General features: G+C 41.4%; 1 protein-coding gene across 1 annotated transcript; it reads right to left on the reverse strand.

The window, feature by feature from the left end:
- Positions 1-18,705: 18,705 nt before the first annotated feature.
- On the reverse strand, positions 18,706-19,841 carry LOC116510446 (gap junction beta-6 protein-like). Its single transcript, XM_032220011.1, has one exon. The coding sequence runs from the start codon at positions 19,827-19,829 to the stop codon at positions 19,038-19,040; it is 792 nt and encodes a 263-aa protein (XP_032075902.1). The 5' UTR covers positions 19,830-19,841; the 3' UTR covers positions 18,706-19,037.
- Positions 19,842-20,199: the final 358 nt, after the last annotated feature.

A 20,199-nucleotide genomic window follows, 5' to 3' on the forward strand; every position in this document is an offset into this window, starting at 1 on the left:
CGGCCCAGGAGCCTTTGCGCTGCAGCGATCATGTCCCCCGGCCGCTGCAGCGATCATGTCCCCCGGCCGCTGCAGCGATCATGGCCCCCGGCCGCTGCAGCGATCATGGCCCCCGGCCGCTGCAGCGATCATGGCCCCCGGCCACTGCAGCGATCATGGCCCCGCGGACCGGGGGTTGGGGACCACTGCTCTAAATGACGGTCTGTTTGTATTCAAAAGTCCCACAAGATCTTCACCTTCCCATTTTTGATAACTTTTTCCACTTTATGTTCCCATGACTTTCTGGATACAGATAAATCATATTTTTAATATAATGGCCAGTGGATTAATTTAGCAACTCGGTTATGTCTAGCTTTGTAATCAGTTTGTGCGATTTTGCTGCATTCACATATTAAATGTGAAACAGTTTCGACTTTGTTATTGCAAAGTCGGCAGTTTGGGTTGTCCTTGGATTCTTGTATCTTCGCTTTCATGGCATTAGTTTGTAGTGATAATAATAATAATAATAATAATAATAATAATAATAATAATAATAATAATGGATTCTATTACATTATTTGTTTATATTTTGTAGCTGCCTAGAGTTCTTCAGGATTAGTGCAGTTAATAAACACATTTGGAAAGTATGGAATTCTGTAGAAATTCTGTGTAGAAATTATAAATTGTAATTTGTATACAGCTGCCTTGTTAAAGAGATAGATCTGCTAGCTTATATCATGTCCTCTGAGTTCATTGCATGTGAAATTCAACAAACATTTTTCAAATCTTGGTTCCTCCTGCACTCAATGACTTATTCATTTTATTTTGCATAATTCCTTGCATCAGATTATAGTTCTGATTCATCCAAATCCTTAAATACCTATGTATGGCTCAATTCTGTGCATTTTCTTAAATAACATGTCCTTTGTTAAAGGATGTCACTGAGCCATTGTCTCTGTAGTTAGCACAGAGTATTCTGGTATTGCTTCATTATGAAAATGTCTCCTAACAGAGTATTCTATACGTTAGTTAAGTTTTAATACTAGCTGAGGTTCCATGTATCCACCTCTGGATTGTGCTAGATTCAGGGTATGTTTTGATGCTTGATAATATCTTTTTGATCTTGCTTAAAATGTATTATTGGTTGCAATAATAAATAAATTAAAATATATTAAAATAAGGGAAAATACCTTTCTTGGCTTAAACCAGTCAGTCCGTTTCTCTTCCAGTCAAGGAAAAATTATACTGCATTTCTTCCCTTCCTGTTATTCCTAACCTTGATTAATCATAATCATAATATTTTTTTAATCTAGCAAAGAAATTACTTAATTATTTTTTAAACATGTTCTGCTATGATCATGATGGCAAACCTATGGCACGTGTGCCACAGGTGGCACGCAGAGCCCTCTCTGCAGGCATGCAAGCTATCACCCCAGCTCTGCTCCACTGCACATGCGTGCTCGCCTCCTGCCAGCCAGCTGATTTTCAGGTCTCCGCTGTGCATGCACAGGGAGCGGGGCGCATGCAGGAGATGCACATGTATGCGAGGGGTGGGGGTGATGCCTGGGGGCGGGAGGAATGCACGCATGTGCAGGGGTTGAGGAAGAGTGCGTGCATGCATGGAGGTGTGGGAGTGCAGTGGGGCGGTATGCCCACCCACAGCCCATTTTTGGTCCCAGGAGGCTGCAGGGAGATCTACTAAGCCCAAAACGGGATGTGGGGGGATCACGCACGCATACACAGGGAGGGGAGTGCAGGGGTCACATGCGAATGCATGGGGTTGGGGGAGCACAGAGGCCTGTGCGCACATGCGCAGGGGGAGGGCACGGGGACGCTGTCATTTGCACATTGGATTATGCACATTGTATTCTGGATATGGTCCAAAACTAAGAGTTACATCCAATAAGTTTCATCTGAAACCAGGCTTTCATCTTTTGATTTGAAGGTGGAGTTTGACTTAAGTACTGCTGAAGGAATATACTTGAGAATACCAAGAAATTCACAGAAACATACACATCAGAAAGAACGTTTGGGAGTATCAAATAAACATGATGACAGAACCAACTCATGTTTAGGCAGAGGAATAACTGGCCTATAATTATATGGATGTGACCTAGTTCCTCAAACAATATTTCATTTCTCTATAGAACAGAAACTTTATCTGAATTTGCCATGTGTGTAAAATACAGTCACAAAGGAACCTGCCTTGGTACTTTATCATTTGAGATTTTTTTTGTATAATTAGAATTAAATCACAAGTTACATGATTAATAGTGTACATTCATGTCATAAATTTAATTAAATATCCAGTGGAGATGAACCCATACCACAATTTGAAAAATGGAAAAGAAAACCATGTCATCTCTTATTAATCTTTGGCAAAAATATAAAATCCAGATGTAGCGGAGGTTAATTTTTTTCTATTAAAATTCTTAGGGATTTTATTTTCTGTTGTTCCTGAAACGAAAAGCATCTTTACATACTGGCTACATTCATATACCATATTAACTGTTTTTAGTGTGGTCAAACTCAAAGCTGAGGAGCCGGATTTGGCCCACAGGGTGCTTAGATCTGGCCCGTGAAGCCACCCTACAAACAGCAAAGGACTGGCAAGCAGTGCCTCTGCCCGTGGCCCGACAAAACCGCGCTCGTCAAAATAGCAGCGACAAAACCGCATCGCTAAAACCGCGACATCACCGCGGCGACAACAGCGCGGCGACAGAAGGGTGCTTTAAAACAGGGCGGCGGCAGAAAGCCAATTTAAATTAAGGTAAGGGTTAGGATTAGGATTAGGTTTAGGGTTAGGTTTAGGGTTAGGTTTAGGGTTAGGTTTAGGGTTAGGTTTAGGGTTAGGTTAGGGTTAGGTTTGGGTTAGGTTTAGGGTTAGGTTAGGGTTAGGGTTAGGGTGCTGAGTGCTTCGGAAGGCGCGGATTTGCCCTCCGCGGTTATGTCGTCGCGCTAGGGTCGCCTTTTTCCTTAGCGCTTCGGACGGCACGGATTTGCCCTCCGTGCTTATGTCGGCGCGGATAAGGGCTTTGCGGTTTTGTCGGTGAACCGAACAAAAATGGATCTTGCATGCTGCCCCCTCAGGTTCTGTTTTCCCTGGCAGGGGGCGGCAGGAGGCCGTCGTAGCTGAACATGGAGCTCTGGAACCCGTTTTCACTGGCAGAGTGCTTGGGCCACCACAGACGCCGCAACATGAGTGATGCCAAGCTGGCCATGCCCACCCCGGCCCCCGAAGTCAAACACAACCCTAATGTAAATACTAGCTGAGTTTCCATGTATCCACCTCTGGATAAAATTCCAGAACTCTGGATTAGATTGTTGTGTGAACACAGGAATTTCTAACATTCAAGCAAGGCTCTTTTCAGGAGTGGTTAAAAAAAATCAAGATGGCAGGCACAACTATACAGTTGAAGCTGTGATCCCTTTTGTGTGCCTTTAATTGTAAGTCATACCATTCATTTTGATTTTTTTTGACCATTTGGATGTCTCTGCATTCAGTAAACCATTATTAAATGAATTGTGATTTAGCATGAAGAATGAATATCGTAGAAATTGCTTTTCATGAGCAGTACATTATCAAATTCATGAAAAATAAAGGATTCCATTTATTTAATGTATACTTATGCCATTGTTTAAGATAAAACGCGAGGCATGTAAAAATCTATGTTGCTGATTTAGCTAAAACAAATATAAAAATTTCATAGAATAAATCATTTACTAAAGAGAATTCTATAAAATATTCAGTTAGGGTGATCAATTGTGTCAATATTTGATAATAAATGATAATAAAATATAACAGGAAATTAAAGGACATAAAATTGTTAGCTGTTTCATATATCATTGGTAAATCTATGTATTGCAGACTGGAAAAAATATTAGAGTTTTCTGCACTTTTCTGTGCCATGTGCATTGGAAGGAGGGCTATTTGGTCTTTTGCCTCAGAAAATCAATGAACTGGATCAATCTTGTTTCAGTTGCATAATTGGTTTGTTCACCAGGATTATGCCTTTCACAACAGAAAGGTGAACTGAATTTGGGGCCATGAGGTTAAGACATATTTCAGTCATACACATCTAAACCTAGATACATTTGACATTGGTGTCAATGACATCATTAAAAAGAGTGAGGAAATGTTTCGTTTTCCAGGACACATTCAGTTCTTACTGTTCGTAATATCTCCTTTTGTTTTCCACCCATTCCTCTCAAAGCAATGTCATAAATTCTAATTTGTGAATTGTGTGACCTGATGTCAGCCGTGATTCAGAAAAACTTGGCACTACAATAAACCTGTTAGCATTTAAAGTGTCACAATATAGTTTCTAGTGCTAATACCTGATTTAAAAAGTAAGCAGACGTGTTGAAAACACAGTAATTTAAAGTTTTCATTGCTATGATGCAATAAATCATTCAGACTTTGCACCCTGTCTTGTTGATGTAATTGGCAGCCCAAATCTTTCTGATTCCAATAAAAAAAAACAGTGGCATGGATTATGGCAGCTGATGTAAACTGGGAAGAAACTGCCTTCTAACTCCACCTCGCATATGGAGAAAAGTTATGACTAACTAACATAGTAAATCTCTGATTCATATCTTATAGAAAAGGTTCCCAAGGATGATGCAAGAAAAGGGAGAAAAGATACATTCTTTAAACAGTTTTTGCAGGCCACAACACAGCTGTACTATGCATCATCTAGGTCATGGGCGGCAAACTCATGGTGTCACGTTGTCGTCCCTTGACATATTGCAACTTTCGTCCCCTTCGTTAAACTGGGGTCGGGCGTGGCCAGCACATGACGCATCCAGTCTGCGAGTTTGACACCCCTGATCTACATCTCAATTTTGGCAACTGTGTGGACTTCAACTCCCAGAGTTCCCCAGCCAGCATGTTGGAGTTGAAATCCACACATCTTAAAGTTGCCAAGATTGTCATCAAAAGTATGATTGCCATCAAAATTAATAAAATCCAAGATCAACTCCATAAATCCCTTTCACTGTTGCAAAAAAGTGCTGGCATGCAACTTCATTGATACCCTAAAAAATATAGCTGCCATAAGCATATCTAGAAAGATTTAAGAAAAGCAACTGAGGGCTGAGATTTAACTTTCCCTCAACTTATCTTCCTTACAGCCCACTTTTCTGTTTCTCCCATGGAATTAAATTTCCACTAGAAAAAAAGAGGAAAGATTGTAGTTTTGAAAGGAATTATGGTATTTTTTTTAATCTGCAAATTTATTCCTGCAGGTTATATGGTCAACCTGTTTTAAACTAAGTAAGTTTTGTAATTCAATAGTTTTCCAAAATGTTATTGGTTGCTCCATTGCCCTATCCTCTGCTCCCCATTATTCACTTAGTAGAACATTGATTGTCTTCTTTCTTAGTTCCCATCCTGTTGTCTTTTTTGGGGGGGGGGGGGTCTTTCTTTCAAACAATTCATCAACTGGCTCTCCTCTATTTGGTGACAAACCCTAACAGATTTTAGATACCTTGAAGTTTCCCTTAAACAGAGTGAGACTACTGGTGCCAGTAGAGATACAGATAGCTTCAGCCTATCTCACAAGTGAAGGAAGCATTGTGACGATATGGCAGGAAAAAAGTTGTTGCGGTTCAGTGCTTTTGTGAAAACCCATAAGTAGGACTCCTCCCAGGCAGTTACTTGATTTTCATTTACCTGGAGATGCCAAGACCTGAAGCAAGGATCTTCTGCATACAGAACGATCGATAGATTAAAAAAAAAAAGATGTTTAAACATGAGAAAACATTGAAGTAACCTTGTTTGAACTCTTAAGCTCATTCAGCAGGAGATACATTGGTGAGTATAGGACTACCATAAAGGTAAAGGTTCCCATTGCACATGTGTGTTAGTCGTTCCTGACTCTAGGAGGTGATGCTCATCTCTGTTTCAAAGCCGAAGAGCCAGCGCTATCCAAAGACGTCTCTGTGGTCATGTGTTTGGCATGACTAAATGCTGCAGGCTCACGGAACGCTGTTACCTTCCCACCAAGGTGGTCCCTATTTTTCTACTTGCATTTTTACATACTTTCGAACTGCTAGGTTGGCAGGAGCAGGGACAAATAACGAGAACTCACTCCTTTACACAGCACTAGGGATTCGAACTGCCAAACTGCTGACCTTTCTTATTGACAAGCTCAGTGTCTTAGTCACTGAGCCACTGTGTCCCTATATGACTACCATAACTAGACTGCAAATCATCTGCTGATCACCAAATGGTTGAGGCACCTTTTGGGCTGTGACCTCTGTCACATGCAGGCTAAATTCTTGCCTCTCTTGGCTTCTTCAGGTTCCCTGAATCCAGGGGATTGTAGGAAGAGGTATTGCTAGTGGCCCTACAGAAGGCATAGCTCCATAGCTCCAGAAGCATCAGACAATCACACCCAGTTTCCCATCTTCACTTTTTAGATAAGATTATCAAGGGAGGCCCAAACTTTGTCACAAAGGTAACAGATTATGTTTTAGTTAGGAGTCAGACCTAGGTATAAGATAGACATAACGTTGGTCACGCTATTGGGTAATTTTTGTGGATACCTGGACCAGGGATTGCTTTTGTTTACTATTTGCCTTTGAGCCATTAAACAGTATCCTTCTGGACTGTCCTGGGCAGTGGGAGCTTCAATAGTTCTGTTCCTTGCTCAGCAGATGGGTTCAACTTGATGATGGTGGGGAAGAGCAATTATTAGCCTGATGGTCATTGTGTTGCAGAGAGCCATAGGATCAATACTTTTTCCTATACTGTTTAATACCTATATGAAGTCACTGCAGACGATCATTTGTGGGTTCAGGGTTATGTTGGTGACCCCCAGCTTTGCAGTGTTAGCCCTGATGGAAATGCTGTCATTTTTTTGTTCCAGTTCCTGGAAGCTGTAAATGTCTGGAAGGACAGAATGTGGAAATTTGAACTAAGCAAAACAGAATCATTGTTTGTCCACTGAAGTTCTCTGTCTGCTTTAGTATTGTTTCTTGATAGGAAGACCTCACCTCTGAAGGAGATGCTCCATGGCTTGAAGGGGATTGTCCTCCTGGAGCCATGGTTACAATTTGAACAACAGGAGGAGACTTTGCTTTAAGGGGCTTTACAAAATAAGCAGAGTTGGAAGGGCCTTTGGAGATCTTCTAGTCCAGCCTCCTGCTCAGGCAGGAAACCCTATACCAGCGATGGGGAACCTTTTTTGGCTCATGTGCCATAAGGGGGGGGAACGCAGGAGGGTCGTGTGCGGGGGTGCCACACCCATAATGTAACCTGCAACCGTCCAGTGCGCATGCGCATGAGAGGCGCTCACCCCATTGTTTGCATGCTTTTTTTGCCCTCCCCAGGCTCCAGAGGCTTTATATGAGCTTGGGGAGGTGAAAAAAGCCTCCCCGCCTCCCGGAGGCCCTCCGGAGGCTTCAGGGACCTTCAGGAGGCTTCTCTGAAGCCTCTGAAGGGCAAAAAACGACCCTATGAGCAAACTGGAAGTCACAACTTCCAGTTTGCTCAAAGGGCCAGTTTAAGCTCTCCGGAGGCTTCAGGGACCTTCAGAAGGCTTCCCTGAAACCTGTGGAGGACTAAAAACAACCCCACGACCAAACCGGAAGTCACAACTTCCGATTTGCCCATAGGGCTGTTTTTTTACATTCCGGAGGCTTCAGGGAAGCTGCTGAAGCCTCAGGAGGGCCTCGTGGGGGTGGGGGGGCTCTTTTCATCCTCGCCAGGCTCCTATAAAGTCTCTGGAGCCTGGGGAGAGCGAAAAATGCCTTTAAAAAGGCTGAACTCAGCTGGCCAGCGCACTCATGTGCGCTGGCCAGCTGACAGGGCAACGCTTTGCATGCCCTGACAAATGGCCATAGGTTCGCCAACCCGGCCCTATACCGTTTCTGGTAAATGATTGTCCAATCTCTTCTTAATAATAAGTATTGGTACATTCATAACTTCTGGAGGCAAGTTGTTCCACTGATTAATTGTTCTGTTAGGGAATTTCTCCTTAGTTCTAGGTTGCTTATCTCCTTGATTAGTTTCCATCCATTGCTTCCTGCCTTCAGGTGCTTTGGCGAATAGGTTGACTCCCTCTTCTTTGTGGCAACCCATTAGATATTGGAATATTGGAACATAAGTATTATATCACCTCTAATCCTTATTTTCATTAAGCTAGACATACTCAATTCCAGTAGCCATTCTATATACCATATTTTTCAGACTATAAGACGCACCAGGATTTTGAAGAAGTAAGTAAGAAAAAAAGTTTTTGTTTTCTCTGGCCCCCAGAAGCACTCTGTAGGCCTCCCAAACCCTCTTGGCGCCCCATTTTTTTTTCACAAAAATGGGATGTGGGGCGGAGCTTCAGGAGGCCAAAAATGGCTGTATTCTTTTAGGAGATGAAAAGGTGTGTCTTACACTCCAAAAAATACAGTATGTTGTAGCCTCCAGTCCCTTCTCTTCTCTGCACTTTTTTAAGAGTTTCAACATCTTTTTTACATTGGGACGACCAAAGCTGGATGTCGTATTCCAAGTGTAGTCTTACCAAGGCATTGTAAAGTGGTATTAACACATCATCTGATCTTGATTCTACCCCCTGTTAATGTAGCCTGGGACTGCATTGGCTTTTTTGGCAGTTGAAGCACACTGCTGATTCATATTTAAGTGGTTGTCCACTAGGACTCCAAGATCCCACTCACAGTTACTACTGTTGAGCTAGGTACCACCTATTCTGTACCTGTGCATTTGGTTTATTCTTACTTAAATGTAGAACCTTATTTTCTTCACCATTGAATTGCCAAGCGTCAGCTGATGAACCAGAAAAGTAATGGGAAATTTTTCTACATGCCCTTATCACCATGTGCTTGAATAACCCTGGCACACTCTATGTAAGGCTGTCTTTAATTGCCAATGATCCAGTGTACAGTGGTCTGTATACTCACTAGTACCCCAAGTTGGAGCACATCATATCTGTATATGTATTTAATTCTGAGAATTCACAGTGATCTTCCATCCTAAACAGGTCCATACTTAGCTTTTTGAGATCAACTATAGAATTGAATCTCCATACTGCATATAGTTTGTAGGCTTGTAGTTCCACACTGTAGCACTAGATGGGAGCAGGAAGATTTTTATGATAAACTCCAGTGACAGCCCACAGGGCTGATGATAAATTCCATGTGCCTAAAAAAAAAGGAACTTGCAGAACGAGATAGTTCAGCAATAGTCAACTATTAATAGAATAAAAATTTGCTGAGTCAATAGAGTTCAGAAAGTAATGAAGCTCAATTCATAAAAAGAAACAGATTCTTAAAAATCTGATCCAGTTCCTCAATTTGATGCCATCCTGATTGTAATCAGAAGTTCAGGATGATGTTTTAGACATCTATGTTGTATCTGCCTTCAAGCTAATTCTGTTGTCTTCAAGCTAATTCTATTGTAGATCTACAAGTGCTTTCTAATGATATCAGAATCAGATACAAATTACATATAAAGAATGCTTGTAAATATTCAAATAGCAAGCATATATTAAGATTATCTATCAACTGACTACTACATCCATATTATGTAGGCCAGCCTTTCCTAACTTGATATTCTTCTGATGTGATACACCTATGAAAATTTTAACAGGAATTCTGAGAGTTGAAGTCCAACATTTTGGGAGGACTAAGTGCTGAAAAGGATAGATCAGAAACAAACTGCAGATTCTGTCAATTTATTATTCCTTCATTGGAGTAGAATAACTGAGTACCTTTGTACCATCTTGCTATTTTTTTTAGGTGGAGTTGAACAGAAGAGGAAACAAAGTTGGCAGCTCATCTGTGGGACCTGATTTGCAGGACCAGCTGCTAGATATTTATATGTAATTTTGATGGGTGGGGAAGCACTCTGCCTTGTTTTGAACAGAAAACAATAAGCTCCTGTAAATCTCAGATTTGTGAAGTACATTAAAGGAAGTTTCCTTAAATCATGAACAAAAATGTTGGCTAATTTGGTCAAGAGCATGTTCAAATGGCAGCATTTAGTAATGTTGAGGAACACATCAGTTAGCTCTGTTTCAAAGAAAAGCAAGCAATCCACTTATGGTCACCCATAGAAAATTGGGGACAGTGGCATAGCTACAAATGATCTTGTGACTCTTCAGGAAGTGCACAGGATCCATAGGCTGATGACTCTTCTGATCTCTATATGACACTGCATGGTGAAGGCCATCTTGCCAGATGACAAATAGTTGGGTTTCTGCAAGAGTAATTGCAAAACGTCCTGGGAAAGTAATTGAGAAGGTGCTCAGATTGTAGCTTCAGAGAGCCCTGGCAGCAGTGGTGGGTTTCAAATTTTTTTGGAACCTACTCTGTGGGTGTGGCCTCCTTTGTGGGAGTGGCTTGCTGGCCATGTGACCTGGTGGGAGTGGCTTGTTAGCCATGTGTTTTCTTTCTTTCTTTCTTTCTTTCTTTCTCTCTCTCTCTCTCTCTCTCTCTCTCTCTCTCTCTTTCCTTCCTTTTGACTCTTTGTTTCTTTTTTCTTTCATCTCTCACTCTTTTTCTTTCTTTTTTCTTTCTTTCTTTCTTTCTTTCTTCCTTTCTTTCTCTTTCTCTCTCTCTCTGTGTCAGTCTGTCTCTCTGTTTGGGGGGGGCAGTGGTGGGTTTCAAAAAATTTTGGAACCTACTCTGTGGGTGTGGCCTCCTTTGTGGGAGTGGCTTGCTGGCCATGTGACCTGGTGGGAGTGGCTTGTTAGCCATGTGTTTTCTTTCTTTCTTTCTTTCTTTCTTTCTTTCTCTCTCTCTCTCCCTCTCTCTCTCTCTCTCTTTACTTCCTTTTGTCTCTTTGTTCCTATTTTCTTTTTTCTTTCATCTCTCACTCTTTTTCTTTCTTTCTTTCTTTCTTTCTTCCTTTCTTTCTCTTTCTCTCTCTCTCTGTGTCAGTCTGTCTGTCTCTCTGTGTGGGGGGACAGTGGTGGGTTTCAAAAAATTTTGGAACCTCTTCTGTAGGTGTGGCCTGCTTTCCGGGTCCACTGGTGGAACCTCTTCTAACCCGTTCGGTAGATTTGACAAACTGGTTCTACCGAATAGGTGCGAACTGGTAGGAACCAACCTCTGCCTGGCAGATACGGATTATCTAGATCTTTTTCAATATGGTTTCAGACGGTGGCATAGTAATGAGATAACATGGATCGTGTTATTGATGATTTCTGCCAAAGCTGAGATGGGCCAGTGCAAACATCCTGCTGCTACTTGATGACAGCTTTCAATATCCTCAACCATATTATATTCTGAATGTCTGTAGTGAATGAGAATGTGGGCATGGTGCTCAAGCGGTTCTTTTCCTTTCTTTTTGAACCGGTTCAAGCAGTATGAGAGAGAGGGAGATATCAAGATAGAGGCTCTTCCTATAGAGAATTGATCAGAGCTCAACAGTCTCAGCCAGCCAAGAAGACACAAATTTGACACAAATTCACTTGTGTGCCAGTTTGTGCCCGTACCTACCGAGAAACACTTAAGACAGTCACTTATGCTTTGGTCACCTTGTGATTGGACTCTTGCAATTTACTCTATAGGGTTGTCTTTGGAGACAACTTGGAAACTGTAGGATGCCCAGAATGCAGCAGCATAGGCAGTTATGGGCAGGCATGGGTTACCATTAGTTTCCGGGTGCAACTGAAGTGCTGATCATCATCTATAAAGCCATTCATGGTACAAGGCCTGGTTAAGTGAAGTATTTAGTCTTTCTCATAGTCTGACAGAATTGACCTTCTGGAGGGCCTCCAGAGCCCGGGGAAAGCAGTTTTTGCCCTCCCAGAGGCTCGAGGAAAGCCTCCAAAGCCTGGGAAGGGCGAAAAATGGGCCTACTGGAAGTTCCGGAAATTCAGAAACAGGCCATTTCTTGCCTGGTCCATATAAAATGAAGAAGAATTGTCTTGAGCCTCATATAAAATATATAATATAGTTAATATATAAAAATATGGGCTAAAATTACATAATAATGTTAAAAGTTTACAATCTAGTGATGTCACATTACTAGCTGTCAGGAGCTGCACGCTGCCCATAGCAGTCAGACACACCTGCTATACAGTAACTAATAATGGGATGTAGCATGATCACAAATACAGCTGCTGACTTTATGTAGAGGAAAACAGAGATAACTTTACAAGAGCAGTTATGTAACCATCAGCTTAGATTGGAAAAATAGGCAGGGCTAAGAAGGAAACTCAGGGTTGCCCCACCTTCTCTTTGGTATAATAGAAGAAAGACAGAAACTCTATCAGGCTTTCAAGATTCTACTTTATGCCCTACATCAATCATATAGTAGTCCAATGTTTTTATGAAGTCAGTTTCCTGACCTTGACTACCTCAAAAGGAACTATTTGTTGATGATTTTACAGCAAATATAGACAACTAAAATCAGTACAATCTTGGTTTCGACCAAGATGGATTCTACCAGTGGCAGGGATGTGCAGGCAGGGGAGGCAGGGCCTCACCAGTGTTATGATGAAAAGAAAAGAAAAATTAAAAGAAAAAAGGCTAAGGTAGTTGCTGCCAGAGTCACAGTGGATGACTCTGCTTAGTGCTAACTGCAGGAGTAGGCGAGAGAACTACGTCCCTCCTTTGCATAAGGAATTTTTCGCCTTTTAACCCTTGCTCAGAGTTAAGCAAGGGTTAAAAGGCGAAAAGTTCCTTATGCAAAGGAGGCACGTGGTTCTCTCGCCTATTGTTCTGGCAGCAGCAACTCTTGCCTAAGTTGCCTTTTTCTTTTTACATTTTCATCATGGCGGACAAGAGGAGAGTTGAAATCCTCTGACACAGCTGGAAAAGGTATGTGGGTCCGAGGGAGTGAGCAGGGGGGAGGAATTCAAAATTATTTGTAAGTAATTGTAATTTGTTTTATTATAAGTAATTTTTGTGTGTGTGTGTTTTACCCGCCTCTGCTGGCGCGCAGGCTGGCACTTTTTTATTTTTTAAAGCCATGCGTCGGCATGCACTTTAAAGTGCCGGTGGGCTGTATGGCCGGGCACGGGGCGGCGGCATGCACTTTAAAGTGTCAGCATGCCTCCCGGCCATTATACAGGACATGTTTCACTCTATGGCGGGGTGAGGCGGCATGCACTTTAAAGTGCCGATGGGCTGTATGGCCGGGGCCGGGGCGGCGGCATGCACTTTAAAGTACCAGCACGCCTCCCGGCCATAAAGCAGGACATGTTTCGCTCTATGGCTGGAAGGCACGCCGGCACTTTAAAGTGCATGCCGCGTCACCCCGCCATAGAGCGAAACATGTCCTGCTTTATGGCCGGGAGGCATGCTGGCACTTTAAAGTGCATGCCGCCACCCCGGGCCCGGCCATACAGCCCGTCGGCACTTTAAAGTGCATGCTGCTGCCCTGGCCCCGGCCATACAGCCCGCTGAATGGCCGGGGCGGCGGCATGCACTTTAAAGTGCCGACGGGCTGTATGGCCGGGCCCGGGGCGGCGGCATGCACTTTAAAGTGCCGCACTCTGGGCTGGGTGAGTCCCGGAAGACGGGCGGGAGATGGCGCAGGCGTCCGGAGCCCCTTCTGTCACCGTCCCTGAGGAGCCACCGCCGCTGCCTCACTTCTCCTCGTCTTCACCGCACGTCACTGACCAGTGGCATGCCAAGGGTGAAGGCAGTGGGAACAGTCATCCGTGGATGCAGGCAATAAGTGAGTGTGTTGTCTAAAGAGGCTTCAAGTATCAAATAGCCTAACTTTGCCATGAGATTCCAGCTAAAGAACTCATTCACTTCCAACATCTTTGCTGAACTTTAGATATCAATTTCAAATGCAATAGTTTCACAATGTCATTTGAATATTTAGTCGTAAGGAATATTGTTCATGCTCGAGAGCCCTTAATTTCCTTCTTGCTACAATAAGACACTATGGGCAACCCTCTGCTGCCCATTTTGATATCCAATGATAGAAGAAGCTATATTTAAATGCTACTGAGAAATCTCAGAGGCTTTTAGCTATAAGATGTTGGGTAGCTTTGTTTCAACATGTTTGAACAAGACTGTGTTTAGAATTAACTATCAACTCATGTTATGTACTACAGGGTGTTAAATGATGTACAAGAGCAGAGGTGGGTTGCTCCAGGTTCGGCCGAACCGGTAGTGGAATTCAGGCCTGGGTCGCAGAACTGGCAGAGACCCAGGCCTGCCATGCCCTCGAACTGGTTCCCTTGCTGCTGCTGGGCTGCCGCCATTTTATTTTTTAGTGACTGCGCATGCACAGTTCACTTTAAATTGTTCTGCGAGTGCACGAATGCACGCACACGGGTTGTGAACAGGTAGTAAAAACGGCAGCAACCCACCCCTTTACAAGAGGCATTTTTTCATGTTTATCTCAAATGCTATTTTTAAATTTAGGGATCAGAAGAAAAGTAATAAGGGAATATCTGCTACTACATAATACAGGATAACTCTTTGTACTAACAAATACTGCTGACTTCATCGGGACCTGTTTTTAAATAAACTTGAAATTGATTTTTACCTTTTTACTTACCGTTTAATTTCAAGTAATACAGTAATTGAGGGCAGGAAAACATTCTAAATTTGCTCCTTCAGTTTCTGACTCTACACTTATTTCATAACGAAGAGGGAAATGTTACATTTATTTAAAAAACTAAGTTTGCATACTAATTTGTATAAGAATTTCAATAAACTCTAAATTAGAACAATTCATTACATAGGCATCTGTTACAAACCACAAGGAGAAAAAAAAATGACAAAGCCCGCATTGCAATGTTGGACACAAATATGTAAGTAATGGGGCTGTGTTGCGATGTCATGATGCATCTTTCATCACTTAATCCTTTTGCCCTCCCAGGAGATGCCTGTAGCCAATGCATATCTCATTATTATGTACATGGACTGGCATTTTCTGTTCAAATTTTACGACTACATCCTACTGAGAGTTGCTAGACACAGCATTTGACACTGGGATTTCTGCTTGCATAGCTATAGTCCTTTTATAGAAAATAATGCTTTTGAGCAGGGGTGTCAAACTCGTGTCGTCACGAGTTTGACACCCCTGACACGGGGGCATCACGTGACGTATCATGGCTTTTTCCCCCTTCGCTAAAACAGACATGGATATGGCCAGTGTGTGACGCATTCAGCCTGTGGGATGTGAGTTTGACATCCCTGCTTTAGAGACCAATATTTAGTGGCAGATTAAAATAGGGAGCCATCTTATTGATGCTAGGCATTCATATAATAGAACAGATAAGAAAAATGAATTGCTTGTGTTGCCTGATAAATATTTCAGATGTGGAGAGCAAACAGTAAGTAGCACTGAAAAATCTTCAGTGTCTTGTTCAGGGGTGTCAATCTCAAGGCCCAGGGTCTGGATCTGGCCCACGGGGCCATCCTGGAAACAGCAGAGGACTGGCCTGCGGTGCCTCTGCCATCGAAAATGGAGCTCGGGAGGGCCGCATGAGCCCTGTTTTTGCTGGCAGAGCACTCAGGCCACCAGAGGTGCCCCCGACATGAGTGATGTCGAGCTGGCCATGCCCAGTCTGGTCACGCCCACTCTAGCTCCCCAAGGTCAAAGATAACCCTGATTTTTGGATTAGCTCAAGCACCTACACTTGCATCTTACTTTCAGCTGTGTTCAGCAAAATTTATCCCCAAAAGCCAAAATAGCAAGATGCTAGTCATAATTGCTGGTCATAATTGATCTAAGCCTCACCCTTTTGTACATCTATGCAACGTATGCTTAAAATCTATGTTTAAATAGCCACTCTCTTTTCTTAACAAAGCTCTTACTCTCTCAAGAAAAACAAAAACAAAAACCTGCCTAAAGCATCCAAACCTGGAATGTGTGTTCTGCTTCCCTGTTTTTATGTTTTTGGGTGAGTTACTCCTCCCACATTACTTCATCCAGCTGTCAGGTCAGGAGTGTATTTATTCTCAGAGATTACAGCTGAGATGTTCCACCTGCATTTCAGCTTGATTTCCAGGTATGTTACCACCAGAGGTGGGTTTCAAATCTTGGCGCTACTGGTTCGCTTGTGCTCATGTGTGCTCAGAAGCGTCTGGGTGGGTGGGTGGAGCCTCCTGCCACCACCACTATTGGCCGATCTGGGCCAAACCGGGAGCAACCCACCTCTGGTTACCACCACCAATGCTCACTACTGTGTGCTTTTTAAAGTGAGACGACAAGTTAACCTAGAAGTCAATTGGCAGACAGTGCAATGACTGAAGCATGGATGTTATGAGGTTAAACCTGCTAATCAAGGTAGCAGATGGGCCTCTGCAGTTTGGATCAATTGAAGTATCCAAATTGTCTTCAAAGGCAGTCTCATTGCTATGCAGTGACAAAGGCATGAGTCATTGTAAGTCAAGTTTCCTAACCCAATAAGTCTACAATTGATGCACCAGTTGGTGTTGGGCAAAAGCCCTCCTGGTCACAGTTTCTGTTTGCTTCTAAGAGCCATGATGGCAAAAAAAGGTCCTCCAGACTGCAAATCTGACCATTAAATAGAAATAGGATCTCATAAATAGCATCAATTGGAGGTAATATATAACCAGATATATTGCTAGTTACAGAAATCTCATCTTTCTGGAACTGAATCTGAAATTCTTAGACCATGCAAATCATCAGGCATGAAGTAGGGATCTCCAGATCAGGAGCCTATAAGATTAAACATTGAGAGGTGCAATAAAACCTTTAGAGTGATGGGACAGGCTAAACAAACAAGCCAACAAATGAAGTCCAACCAACATGTTCTGAATCGATATTTGCAAAATTCAGAAGTAATTTTCTTCTGCTTCAGGATGTTACTTCTGATGGTTCTATAGTAGATGGGCTACAGGCATAGGCAATTTTCAAAAAATGAAATCTAATCAGAAATCAGGGTAAATGTATAGATAGCTCCGTTGATTATTTGCAGAAGATGACCGAGAATTTTTAAATTTAAATTTGTTAACAATAGCAGCAAGTACGTGCCCTGCTTTCAATACACATTAGAATTAAGCTATGAAACAAAAGTTTTATGAAAAAGCTGCAAATGTGAGAAAAACATATCAATTTCACTTTTTCCTACTGAAAACAGATTTCTAGTTACGCATGTGGTCAGAGACATCTAAATCTGATGCCAAGTACGTGTGGAATTACTTTTAAACAAATATCCATAGGATTGTGTCTGATACTTTCCCCCAGCTGTTATTACCAACTTGGTGTTACTAGTACAGTAAATGGATATTAGAATTAAGGGAACAAATACAAGTATTGAAGCCTGAATTTTTTTAGCAGGCTTATGTACATAAAACTCAACTTAAAGCAACCTGTTCTTGTTTCAATTAAATTTCTTTCCTAAGAGCCAGAGACTCATTGCATTAATCACACATATTCTATTTAATAGCGGGGGTGGGGGGAGGTTGTTCACAATCATTGGGAGACACAGATTGCCTTAGAACAGGGCTGTCAAACTCCCGGCCTGTGGACCGGATGCGTCACACCCACACTTGGGTTTAGCAAAACGGGGGGGGGGGAAGAGTCCCCATATGTCACATGATGCCGCCATGACAAGTTGAGTTTGACACCCGTTGTACAATTTTGGTCAAATGTGCAATTTTTGTTTGCTGTATTAATGTTGTTTATCAAGCTAACTGATATGGAAGAAAAATCACTATACTTTCTTTTGGTAATTCTGGTAGAATTGAACAAGTATAATCTGCCTCTTTATCTTTTCCTTGATGCTTTATAATTAGAATAGCATGAGTTGTGTCGAAAGCATTAATCTCTCTGACCATGGCTGCTGAAAATTAAATTTATATTTTCCTACCTTCCTATATTATTTAAAATCCCAGCCACCAATTGATGTGATAGAACTCTACTCAGTTTGCATCTTCCTCTTCTTCCTGTCTACTCTGACCATTAGTGTTCCAAATAACAGCTGTAGCCCTTCTTATATCTCAATAGCTACTTCCTTCCAATTCTTTTTGTAGTAAAATAAATATCTTCCAGTCTATGGCTTAGCTTGCAGTTCAGTTCTTTCTGGGAATGTGAGTGTTGCATAAGCTAATGGAGACGGAAAATTAAATCTTGTGTAGAATTTAACTCTCAATGTAACTCCAGACTTAAGTATTAAACTATGTGAAAAGTTGAGTAGAAATTCTATTGTAAAGATCATGCAATTAAATATCAGAATCTAGCTCACTAAAACTTGACTAAATCTTACTCCAATTTTCTGCCCTTTGTATGAAACATAGTGTGGGTTTTTTTTTTAGGTCTCAACCTTTTTTGAAAATAAAAAAATATAAACATATTTACAGGAAGTAAAAAACATTTTTCTTTTATTTAGCTGACAGACATATTCTTCACATTATTTCCAACCAGCTACCACTGCCTTTCATACTTTTATCACTTCCATTTATGGTTTAATAATAATATTTTAAAAATAATATAAAATAACGGATATGCTCTCTAGTTGATGAAACACTATATCGGTATCTTCTTTAAAATTATAATTAATGCATTACAAAACAAAGGGATTTCATAACTGGCATTAGACAGAATATGTATAGAATTATTTATTGTTTGTGGTTTAAAGTATTTACTTTTCCATCATATTACAGTGAATATGTTAGTATTGTTCATTTATGAAAATAAAAATAAAAAAGAGACATTAATTAATCATATGTCTTGACATCAAGAAATTTGGAATATCAACCTTTAGAAAAATATGTTAATTTAATTTAGTTGAAAAAGTAGAACAATTACCATAGCGGTAAAGGGTCTTTTAATACTAAGAGTATTTAATCAGTAAGGCAGTTAATTCCATCTCTTTAGTTTAAAGATTAATTTCAATATGAAGGCACTAATTAGCATTGTTTCTTTAACAAATCAGAATAGATTTGGTAAAGTTATGCATAAAGTAAATCACATCATCTTAAAATCTTCAACATTCTTATGTCACTATTGACCTTAAAAACATGTCTAGCGTGTAGACATATACGTAGTAATACTCCTCTTGACTTTATTGCTTAATCAAATCTAACCACTTTCACAGCAGCTTTATGAATGTGGTTATTCAGTTACTCTACATCAAATGCATCTTAGACAGATGGTCACCCTAGTTGTTTGTAAATGGTGTTACTGTATTCTGGCAGCTATCTGATATAAGCTCATTCATTTCATTTTGCTTGCTTTCTTCTTTGTTCCCCTGGATGGCATGATTTTTGGGGATTTTTCCTCTACGAGACCTTCTAACACAGAACTTCAGCAACAAATACGAGAATTCTGCTACATTTAGTAGAATGCAAATGCCAGACACTGAAATCATAAAAATGGTAAATATTGTCTTTTCAGTGGGTCGGGAAACAAAACAGTCCACTATATTGGGACATGGCCAAACACTACATTTCAGTAGGCGAGGCATGTGATAACCCTCGTACATATAGTAAAACACATACATGAAAGAAGCTTCAAATATCAGCCTGAATAAGATGCTGGCAGTGTATGTCCACCACAAAGGACCCTCAATGTGGAACCTCTGTCTCTTTATTTCTTCTAGGTCCTTGAATTCACAGTTTTTATCTCCTCTTTGGAACTTCTTTTTCTTTTCATGCCTTCTATATGCCACGTGCATGGCCACCAAAAGTGCAGGAGTAGAAACAAAAATGAGCTGGAGGGCCCAGAGTCTGATGTGAGAAACTGGGAAAAAATAATCGTAGCAGACGTTTTTGCATCCTGGTTGCAAAGTATTGCAGACAAAGTCATCTTGCTCATCGCCCCAAACTTCCTCTGCAGCAACTACGAGGATCATAATACGGAATATGAAAAGAACAGTCAGCCATATCTTCCCGATGCTGGTGGAATGTTTGTTCACTCCTCCTAAAACAGACTGCAGGGTTCCCCAGTCCATGTTATTGTCTGAGCTTTGGGTCCTGTTAAGACAAAAAGATGCTTTTAAAAATTATATCATAGTTTTGCAAAGCTTCTTCTGGATTAGCATGAATAGTTCATTCAAATAAATGATATAGCAATAGCACTTAGACTTATATACAGCTTCACAGTGCTTTGCAGCCCTCTCTAAGAGGTTTACAGAGTCAGCATATTGCCTACAGCAATCTGGGTCCTCATTTTACCCACCTCGGAAGGATGGAAGGCTGAGTCAACCTTGAGCTGGTGAGAATTGGACTGCCAAACTGCTGGCAGCCGGTGATCAGCAGAAGTAGCCTGCAGTATTGCATTCTAATCACTGCGTCACCACGGCTCATATATAAGCAATTAAA

This window comes from Thamnophis elegans, chromosome 6 (genome assembly GCF_009769535.1).
Source record: "Thamnophis elegans isolate rThaEle1 chromosome 6, rThaEle1.pri, whole genome shotgun sequence".
In the NCBI taxonomy this organism is placed as follows: Eukaryota; Metazoa; Chordata; class Lepidosauria; order Squamata; family Colubridae; genus Thamnophis; species Thamnophis elegans.

Coding starts and splice junctions, on each gene's coding strand:
- LOC116510446 (XM_032220011.1), bottom strand. CDS start 19,829: ATGGACTGGGGAACCCTGCAGTCTGTTTTAGGAGGAGTGAACAAACAT.